This window comes from Meleagris gallopavo, chromosome 6 (genome assembly GCF_905368555.1).
Source record: "Meleagris gallopavo chromosome 6, MGAL_WU_HG_1.1, whole genome shotgun sequence".
In the NCBI taxonomy this organism is placed as follows: domain Eukaryota; kingdom Metazoa; phylum Chordata; class Aves; order Galliformes; family Phasianidae; genus Meleagris; species Meleagris gallopavo.
The window spans coordinates 7,715,515-7,726,604 of record NC_139409.1 but is presented as its reverse complement, the minus strand read 5'-3'; the positions used below and the strand labels follow the sequence as shown (position 1 = coordinate 7,726,604).

The window sequence follows — 11,090 nt, the reverse complement described above, 5'->3', positions numbered from 1 at the left end:
AAGAGCATCACTGTGAAGGGAGGAGGAAAGCAGTGGGGCACTGGAGGCAGAACTCTTTGCTGCTAGCCAGAGAAACCTTTGCATGCTGCTTCATGAAAAATAGCAACTGCATAGGAACGGGGACCATTGCTGGGACGTACCCATGGGGATGCATCCTTAGCATCACCGCAGTGTTTGTGGTTCTCAGCTTCCTCAGGAGTTTGTTAGGTTTCACTGAGAGCTGCGAATAGCCTCCTGGAGCAGAGAAAGCTTCTCTTTCTCAGTGCTGTCTAAAGAATAGGTTCCGGAAGGCATTGTTGTAGTTTTTGTTGAAAGCAGTGTAAATGAGGGGATTAAAAAAGGAATTGGAATAGCCTAGCCATAGAAAAATACTCTTCCAAATGGGCGGGATGTCGCAGGAGCAGAGTGGGCTGATGAGCTCCGTGATGAAGAAGGGAATCCAGCAGAGCACGAAGACTCCAATGAGGATGCCCACCATGAGGGCAGCTCTCCTCTCCTTCTGCTCTCTCCACGTGTCTCCGTCTGTCTGGAACGTAACCGTGGCGTGCCGGACAGTGAAGACCATCTGTGGCTGCTGGGCAGCTTCCTTTATCTGCCAAAGACAAACACAAGTCACACTGTATGCATCTCAGCCGGCTGATCCTGCACAGTGGGTATGCAGCCAAGGCACGGGGAAATGCAAGCCATCTACGTCACGCTCAGGCTGGAGTGAGGCTGGGGCTGTGACCCTCTCGTGGGTGACCTGAGCCAATAGGGACATATGCGTGCATAGAATTGCTCACATATCACAGAAGATTATTTCCCTGCTTATGATCGGATCAGTAAAAGAGGCACACAACCACATGCCATACACACAAGTCTTGCTTTTTCCAAACACATCAAGAGTTCTTAATAAGGAAGGTGGGACAGTTAAAATACTTCTCCTTCTTTCCCCTCAAGAAACCTTTACAGTGCACAATCACCATTCTCAGGATCAACTGACACAACCCAGTAAGGTTCTGCGTGGGTAAATCCAGACCCTTCTCAAATCCCATTTGCTCACCAGCTGATCCTCCCAGCTGTGTTGGGATCCCATTCCTTCACACCCTGGGTGCAGCTCAGCCCTGTTGCTCCTAAGAGCTCCCTAGAGCAAAATGCAAGCCAGGTGACTTACCTCCAGGGCTTCTGGTGAGACGGGGGTGATGGAGTTGCTCTTCCGAGATCCGATGCGAAACTTGGCTGCCCTGTAGATCTTCCAGTAGACAAACAGCACCACACACAGGGGCAGGTAGAAGGCCCCGAAGGTGGAGAAGATGGTGTAGGAAGGTTCCTGGCTTACCTGGCACTCCTCACTGTCCTCTGAGTAAGTCTCTCCCCAGCCAAAGAGCAGCGGGGCCAGGGAGATGAAGGCGGAGAGCGCCCAGATGAGCACGATCATGATGTTGGAGATTCGGCGCCGGGTGCGCAGCGTGTACTCCAGGTGCCGGGTGATGGACCAGTAGCGGTCGAGGGCGATGGCAGTGACGTTCCAGATGCTGGCAGTGCAGCACAGAACGTCGAAGGAGATCCATACTTGACAAAGCGAGCGACCCAGCCTCCACCGCCGCCCCGATAACTCGTGCACCAAGCTCAGGGGCATGACGAGGGCCGCCACCATCACGTCGGAGATGGCCATGGATGCCACCAGGTTGTGAGGCACCCGATGAAACGTGCGCACGCGGAAGATGGTGGCCAGGACCAAGCCGTTCCACAGGAAAGTGGCCACCACCAGCATGGCCAGGAGGGTGAGGACAAGCACGCTGAAGACGGAGAGCTGTGCCCTGCCGCCCTCCAGCCCGCCGGATGACCCGCTCCGGTTACTGGCATCCGGCGTCGCACCGCCGAGGCAGCTGATGTTGAGCTGGCGGTCCATGCCACCGCGCTGGGCACCGGGACTCCTCGGTGCTCGGTGCTACCGCGAGCGCGCAGAGCCCCCGGCCGCCCTTCGCCGCTCCGCGCTGCCCTTCGCCGGGGTCTTCATCCCCGGGAGGAACAGCCGTGCGTCAGCAGCCGCAGGCTGACGGCAACCCCCCGGCCCCGCGCCCGCCCCGGCGGCGGCGGCGGCGGCGGAGCGGCGGCTGAGCGGCGGCTCCGCGGGCGCGGCGGCTCCGCGGCTCCCCCCGGCGGAGCGGATCGGGGCGGCGCGGAGCAGCGCGGAGCGGATCGAGGCGGCGCTGCCGACGGGCGCGGAGCGGCGGCGGAGGAGCCGGCGGCGGGCAGGTGAGTGCCCCGGGCCGGGTGCTTAGTCATGGCACGGCGCCGGTCTCGCCTCGCCACCGGAGCCGGGCGGCGCGGGCAGCCGAGCCGGGATGCGCGATGCGGGATGCGGTTTTGTCCCCGCCGGGGCCGCCGGGGGTGGGGGTTCCCCGCGGTGGGGCGTAGGGTGGATAGCAAAGGGAGAAAGTTAGCGTGCGTGTTGCATTGTACTCGGGTCCTTCTGAAAATCTGCTGGGGAATGTCATGGCAATGTTACGGCTTTCATATAATCTGTATGAAACAAACCAGCTGGTGGTTCTGCTTGTCTGTGTCGAGGGATTATTTCTTTGAGAACTTCTGCTCTGGCGTTTCCTAACTTGTTAGCAATCGGCGAGCCCTTTCTTAGAGGTAATCTCTCTCTTTGCTATTGCTACTGACTAGTGCATGGGCATTTCACCTGCCTGAGATGAGAAACGGGATTCTGGGCCTCGGAGCGGATAGGGATGCACCGAGCAGGTTTCTTGCGCACCAGCTCCATGCAGGCTCCAGCCTGGGCAGCTCTCGGCAGGGCTGTGCCTGCGTGGGCACACTGCTGCTCCGGACTGCCCCACTGAGGGCTTCAAAGGGCTTCCAGGTAGGAGCTGCTGTCACCGGGCGTGGGCACATGGCTGGGACAAGAGCAGGTGCCAGCACACAGCACCTGCTGCCTGCATTGGCAGGACAGCTCTGTGGGAAGAGGGAATTGCAGCAGTGTTAGGAAATGGGGGCAATGGCACTTGCTGGTGAAAACTGCACTTTCAGAGAGTCGGGAGAGAAAACCCAAATGAAGGTGATGCTGTGAGGTGTACCCTGTGCGTGCTGTGCTATGTGTTTAAAGGCAGCCTCACAGACAGCCCCTAAATGGGGTTGGGAATGCAGCGTGGGGAAAGCCCCGAGTCCTGTGAGAGTTCTGAAGGCAGTCACCTTGTTTTGGTGGAAGGGGGATCTGCCCATACAGACTCATGCTGTGCTGTGATATTTGTCCTAAGAGTCAGGAAATAGGAGCTGGTCTGATTTAGTTGTTAGAAGGGATGTAGCCTTAGAGGTTGTAACATGATTTTTGAAGTATACTGCCATCTTCTTGGGAGAGAGATTGTTTTTTTGTCTTTTGTACACATGAATACTGACAATTTGGAATGGCTAGTTTCTGTACTTATGATTCAGAGGACAGATGAGGTTTGTGTGCTTTCATAAAAGCCTCCTGATTTAAAATTCCAGTTTTGCAAGGTGCCAGATGTCCTTGACTATCATTCAACTGATCAGAACACTTAGCAACTGGCACTGAGAGGTTTTTGTAGTGTGGGTCCTTCCTGGAGAATCAGATGAAGCCCATAATTCACAGAATTATCCACAAATTATAGAAAATATGTTGTTATTCTTTGCTTCAGGAACAAATACAAGAATTACATTTGAAGGGAAATGGAAATTAAAATGTATTAAATCTGAAGAAGTAAAACTACATTATGTCCTAATGAAAAAATTATTCATGTTTTCATGATCTCACTTACTGAACTTTTAAAAATATGTACTAGCAGATTCTGGAGTTGAATGGGTTGGTTGAGTATTAATTGAAAATAGAAACTGGAGACAAATACATATAAATATATATGTATGCAGAGAATTTATATGGAAATGCAGAATTCTTCACTTGGGATGGAAGAACCCTATGCAACCCTTTGCTGCAGGACCTGGGTAGCTTCCTGGGTGAGAAGTAGCAGCCTGTAGCCTGAGCAAAGGTGCTATGGAGAAGAGTGTAGCCCACAGGTCAGAGGATGTAATGATTCCAACACTTCTTGGAATATTGTGTCCAGTTTGGGTTTCCTCTGTAAACAGTGCTGACAAACTGGAAGAAGTCCAATGGAAGGTCATCACAATGGTGAGTGGACTGGATTCTGATATACAAGGAGGGGGACAGTTGAGTTTTTCCACTCTAAAAAGAGAAGGTAAAGGGAAGAATCTTAGTGCTGTCTCCAGCTGCCTTATGTGAGAGTGTAGAGAAGGGGGAGGTAAACTCTTCTTGGAGGTATGTAGAGATGGGACAGGATGCACTGGATGCGAGTTGAAATATTAGATATTCCAATGAGAAATTATGAAATAAATGTTCACCTGGACAGTGGACAAGATTTGAAATAAGTCCAGAAAGGCAGTGAAATCCCCATCCTTGTTTATATTCAAAATCCATCTGGACAAGACTGGGAGGACATGTGCACTTTGAAGAGGGCCATTCTTTAATGGGAGTTGGACTGAGCGCTCTCCAGTTCTCCTTCCCCCTAGGGGATTCCACAGCTCTGATTCTGTAAACCTTAGGTAACGTGGCTTAACGTCCCAGATGCTGGAAAGTGACTGAAAATTGTTATTATTAAAGACCAATTGCTGTTTGCTTTACACACATTAATTTCCTCAGAATGGTTATTTATAATGTGAGTGAGGGTTTGGGATCTGTAGCAATTTGGTAGTGTTTGTGGAATAATCTCATCTATGAAACTCTTGAGAAAAAGATCTAGGCTGCAAAATCAGGATTGTCTCACAGCTTCACGGATGATGCTGGGGAATTAGAAGTGACACTGGTTAATTAGAATTAGTGGTTTGCCTCCAGTAGAGACCATTAAATGCTGCTTGTAACCAGATACCATATCATAGAATCACAGAATGGCTTGGGATGGGAGGGACCTGAAAGATCATCTAGTTCCAATCTCCCTGCTTTTGGCAGAGTTGCCAACCACTATGCCCAGGATCCCATCAAACCTGGCCTTGAATGCCTCCAGGGATGGGGCATCCAGAACTTCTCTGGGCAACCTGTGCCAGTTCACTCACAGTGCCAGTGAGTGAAGAATTTCTTCCTAACACCTAACCTAAACCTCCCCTCTTCCAGTTTAAGTCCATTCCCCTTGACTTTATGCTATCTACTTGTGCAAAATTTGGTCCCCCTTGGGCTTGTAAGCTTCTTTCAAGTACTGGAAGATTTGTGCTGCAAAGCCTATTCCTATGTGAATGTCCAACTAGTTCCTTCTTGTGGGGATGGGGTGAGTAGACTTTTATTGTCAGCCTGTACACAGCTCTCTTGAACCTTTGCACTCAAAACAGTCAAAAAAGTGAAAAGAAATGACCCTGGAGGTGTTTTTTTCCTGAGCAAAAGTGATGAATAAAGGAGAACTTAAGGCTATGGGGGAGGTGGTGCTGCTGGGTTGAGCTTTAAAGGAATATGTGTACTCAATTCATGTATACACCAGCACTGAAAGCTCTGCTCAGCTCCCAGCCAGGCTGCTCAGTAAGTGTGGAACCTGTTAGCACAAATTGTAAAACTCAGGTAGTCACCAATTAAGTTTCATTTAATGTTCCACATTTCCAGCTTGCTCATTTTACATCCAGACATGCTTTCTGAACACACTTGCACACCACCTACTCCTTTCCTGTAAAGGCAGAACTTTCAAAACGTAAAATACACCAAATGTGAGGCTGTTCTCACACCCTCACAGCCTATCCACACTTCTGATTATCACTTTAATCTTTCCAAAACTAAGATCTTCAGGCATGTGTTGTGATAGACTTGTGATGCCCCACTTCTGGCTTGGTTTGGATTTCAGTGCCCTGTAGTGATAGGAAGGCAGTTTTGGGAGGGAGAGGAGGCTGTATTACTATTTTAATTGCCAAGAGTTGTTCTGGGTAGCTCTCTCTTCTGCTGAAGCTGTTTAGGAATGACATATTTAGGGGAACACAGATTTACCCAAGCATTTGCAACAGCCAAGTGCCACAGCAACTGAAATATGAAGTCACTCTTTTTCTCCCAGTAAGCTGAAGTTACATTGTGCAGAGTGGAGCAGTTCCAGGCTGAGAAGCTGAGAGGACACTTCAGGGTTGTAGAATTACCCTGAGGTACTTCTTAGGGCAGGAAGAAGGAGGACCTGAGTGCTCCAGTTCCCAGTGTCCCGGGGCCTGACCCGTTTGCTCAGCTGGGCTCTTCTGCTGCAGATGCTCAGGAAGAACACTGAAAAGTCCGATGCAGAAACGAAAACAGTAAATTGAAGTCCTTTTGTCTTTTTCTTTGTATGGCTGGAAAATTGTTGTTTGGATTCAGCCTCTCATGGCAGGTCTAATGCATTTTAGGTCATGCAAGCCTTCCTTTAGGAATTATCACCATTTGTATGAGTTCAGTGACATATCTAAAGTTCAATTTTTGCAGTAAGAACAAAGCAGAACAAGAAAAAAGTGTTAAAAGAACAGCCTCTCTGTGTACCTCTAATTACCTTCAGTTAAGTCATCTCATGTAGTCTGCCTGTATGTGTCTTGAGTTTGTCCACGACCTATTACACGGACAGCCCAAAGGGAGGATGGACTCAGTATCCAAGATACCATGTTTTTCTCAGTAAGTGTTCTGTCAGGAGTGTTTACTAACCTTTTACCTGATGTGTATTAACTCCTGTTGGAATTCATAGAGTCACAGAATCATAGAATGGCCTGGGGACCTCAAAGTCACCAAGCTCCAACCCCCCTGCCGCATGCAGGACTACCAACCTCCCCATTTAATACCAGACCAGGCTGCCCAGGGCCCCATCCAACCTGGCCTTGAACACCTCCAGGGACGGGGCATCCACAGCTTCTCTGGGCAGCCTGTTCCAGCACCTCACCACTCTCAAGTAAAGAACTTCCCTCTATTTTAATATACATAATTAATATAATTAATCCTTGGCTTTTGCTTAGGAAAAGACAATAATCTGTATTCATAGTCAAAGATGGAGCAGAACTTCACAAATTCTTACGGGTAGCTCCAGCGTCATTCACTGCCACCATTAGGGTTGTATTCTGTGTAAATAACTGAAATATAAATATTTTATCCCTCCTTTCGTACCTTCAGGGACAACATTAATCATCTGTGTAATTTCAGGGGAATCCGTGGAGTTGCTAAGTGTCAGACTGGCTTTAAGTCAAAGGTACTTTGCAGTGAGCAGTTGTGACAGCGATGCAATAACTCGGGGCCTGCCTCAGGGGCTGCTGCCCTCAGAAGGCATCCACAGCTCTCATGTGTTTCTCTGTTGCTAGCAAATACTTAACACGTATATATACCTGCATCTGTAATATTCTGTACCTGTGGTCAGTCGCTGGGAGCTGTGCCTCTCTCCTGTCTCTGATAGAGTTATTTTCTGCAGGTTGCAGATCACTGGTGAAAATTATCCGTCTTTCTGATTATTTTTTTTTTAAGTTTAAAAATGTCAAAGTATATTATGCTTCTAGAAGCACACAGTATCCTGTGGGTCTATCAATCTTCTAGAATAGCAGGTCTGTAGAAAAATAATAAGAAACTGTGTGTGAAGTCTAGGTAACTCCAACTTATTACATGAGCTCCGGCAATCAAAGCTGCCAGTGCAAACTCTCAGGGCTCTGCCAGGCTGACAGATGGCACGATGACAGGGAATGGATGGGTCTCTAGAACTCAATTATCATTGCAGTTCAGGCTTTTTTCCTTATGCCAAGTTGTGGAAGAGATTTGTTTATCCTGAGCGTTATGCATTTTGGCAGATAATTTGCATAGGTGTGAAGCTATAGAAAGGCTGTGATAGTGTTAGTTTGAACATGGCTTTTCCTGTTGTGTGCTGTTTTCCAGGCTACTTTTCTGCTTCCTTGAGAAAGGCGGGTTTCTGAACATTTATAAAGTAAATTCATCCATAGCCTGGAAATGTTCTTTCAGATCTCCAGAGACAAAATACCTTAAGATTCATTTACAACAATAAGAACAGAAATCACTCAAATGGGTTTCCAGGACAGCACTTTTTCAACTATTTTTTTTCTAAATGCCTCCTTTCTTCCTTATTTCACTTGGCCCCTTGGCAGCATGTAGCCAAGCTCAGATCTTCTTTGATTTGATACCTTATCTCCAAACCATCATTATCTTTAGCATTCACAACTGATTTTGTTATCTTAACAACTTAGCTGTGCGTGCAAAAATGAAACCACAAAAGCCAGCCATCAAACAATATATTGAATGGGTGATTCTCTTCTCTTTTTCCACCTTATAGCCCAGTTTATTTATTTGCCATTGGGTTTTGCCTTCTCTCCTTTTCCTCTGAGCAGCCATATCCCTCTCACTTACATGGCATGGGAAGCATTGGTTGTTCAGATTTTCTCAGGATATTGCTGATGGCTGTCTCGGGTTCATATTCACATGCCTCTTCCTTCCAGCTGTGGAATGCTTTCCTCCTCCTGATTTTTCACCACACCTATCACAGGCAAATGACAGCAAACCTTTCCAGCTATTTGAGCAGACCACAGTTTTTAGAGGACCTTGAACATTATTTTGGTTCCTTGTACTTCAGCAGGCACCTGATGAAGCAGTGTCTTATTGTTACAGCTGTAAAATTCTCTGAACCCACAGGATGGAAGCAATTGTATAAATGTGTCTTTATTATTTTTTTTCTTTGCAAGGATTTTTAATAGCAGCATCGTTACTTTTGACAGCCAGTATTCATTGCTTTGACAGCAAAATGCTGTGAGATCCTTCTTAATTGTCTGGCAATGTGTTTTATTACAAAATAGCTGATGTTTTTGTTGTGGATGTCTGCTGGTCTGAGTCAGGGCTGCTATCCTGTGCTGCAGAGGTGCTGAGCCCACAGTCTGTGAGCTGCACCACTTACTGCTCAGCAGGTTTCAACAGTGGGTCTGATCTCAGCTACTAAAGGAGCCAAAAATGTGACTTCCCTACAGAATTTCAAAGTAAATTTAGTCCGAATCTTCCATTCTGATGCCATTAAGTTCTTTCAGAGTCTTGTACAATCACACTTGATAGGATGTCTTCATTAAAGAAGGTGTTACCATCTGCACAAAAGATGGTTCACAAATTAGTTAAAAAGATGAGCCTTATTTTGGAAACAAATAAGTCTTGCTGTGTTTTGTAAAAAGGACTCTTCGTCTGCCCTGATCCTCTTCAGAGCCAGTGTCCTTCCTCCTCCACATACTTCTCTGTCTTTGCTTCACTGTACTCTAATGCCTCTCCTTTATTTTGCTCCATATTGAGCACGAGAATAGTTAACATGGTCAGCTTTTAAACATCACTACTAGCAACTAACTTGGCATGTAGGTTATAAATGACATTTTGTAATCACAACCACTAATTGAATAGAAAAAAAAAAAAACAGGAAAAAAATAAAAACAGTTAAGATGTTGATGTTTTAGAGCCCTCCACCCAACACTCACATGTGACAGCTCCTATCACTCAGCCTTGGCTCCCAGCACTGCCTCAGCCTTGCAGAACTGCCCACACACACGTGTGCTCCCCGTCCCTCCTGCCCGAGCTGACCTCCAGCCACCATAGCTCTGTGCTTCTGCTGCTGTCCCTTCTGCAGCACAGCCAGTCTCGGTGGCAGTCTGTAGTGGAGTCATGGCTTGGTATACAGTGGGGAAGAGTCACAAAGACAAATGGTCTCTGCCACAGGTCAGGTTCTCCATCTCCATAAGGCTTTCTTGCAGCTTTCCTGTATTTATGACAGCTGTGATTCTAAGGATCCATAAATCCCAGTGTCCTTGCCCTGCTGCTGCCCAGTGAGAGGCATGCCCCATTAAACACTGCATTACAGCATCAAATTAATACCGAGTGGTACGAAAGATCATCCTGGGTTTCGAAGAACCACAAGGAATTAATTAAGATGCTTCTTGCAATCAGTGAATGATAAATATCAGCTGGACAGGTGAGTGTTAGTGCAAAGTGGCCTGTGTGAATAGGGTTAGCTATGAAGGTGTTTAGCATTCATTCTACAAATTTATGGCAGCTGTTTTCTGTGAGCATCAATGAAATAGTTGAAGAAATAGATTTCCTTAACCGACCCATACATCTGGCAGTACCTCCTCCATTGATTTCGGGGAGAATCATTATTTTAAAATGAGTTAATAAAACTCAAATGTATAAATCCTATCCATCTAAATCTTCTCTACCACTTAGAAAATCTCAAGACCCCTATCCTTGACCCTTTCAGAATCAGGAGAGACATGGGTGAGTTTGTGCTATACAAAAAGCAAGACCAGTCTCTGAGACATGTTCCATAGGCAATTAAGTTGGCCTATTAGGAGAAATCACCCTCTATAAATTGAGATGTAGCAAGTTATGAAATATATGCTTCTGCTCTTGTCAGCTTAGTGTAAAGTGAGTTAGATTCACTTTCCTATATTGCTGTCTTCCTTTCTTTGCACTGAAGCAAAACAGAAGAATCCACACAAAACCAGCGAGGGGAATGTAACCCTCTGATATTTACTAACTGGGTTGTTCGTGAGCATGACTCCACACACAAAGCTCTTCTGGGGAGGGTGTACCTTGTGATGGAGCTCAATGTTTGCATTGATTAGGTCCCAGTTTGGTGATTTTATCATTTGGTCATAGTGAGCATGGTGTGAATCAAAAATTAAAAGCACATACATGCAAAGCATAACATATGTGGAGCATTGTTGTAGTTTAACCAGACAGCCGTTCGCTGCTTCCTTTCCAAGGGATGGAGGAGAAAATTGGAAAAATGGTAGAACTCGGAGGTTAGGATACAGACAGTTTAATAGGACGGAAAAAGAATGGAAAATAATAATAATAATAATGATAATAACAGTAGCAATAATAATAAAAGAAGACAGACAACAAGCGATGTACAACAGTTTCTCATGACTCGCTGCCTGATGCCCAGCCAGTCTCCAAGCAGCAGCAGCCCCCAGGCCAGCTTTCTACAGTGTTATTGCTCAGCATGATGCCTCATGGCATGGGACATGCCTTTGGCCAGTCTGGGCCAGCTGTCCTGGTTCTGTCCCCTCCAGATGCACTCCCAGCTCCCTGCTGGAAGGGTAGCATAAGAATCAGGAAAGTGTTTGAA

The 11,090-nt window shown here is 46.9% G+C and overlaps 1 protein-coding gene across 1 annotated transcript; it reads right to left on the bottom strand.

Annotated features, from left to right (window-relative positions):
- Nucleotides 1-259: 259 nt before the first annotated feature.
- HTR5A (5-hydroxytryptamine receptor 5A) lies at nt 260-1,891 on the bottom strand. The gene is made up of 2 exons (XM_010712354.2): nt 1,154-1,891; nt 260-592 (listed from the first exon to the last, which is right to left on the bottom strand). Exons 1-2 carry the CDS (start codon nt 1,889-1,891, stop codon nt 260-262), a joined length of 1,071 nt encoding a protein of 356 aa, XP_010710656.2.
- Nucleotides 1,892-11,090: the final 9,199 nt, after the last annotated feature.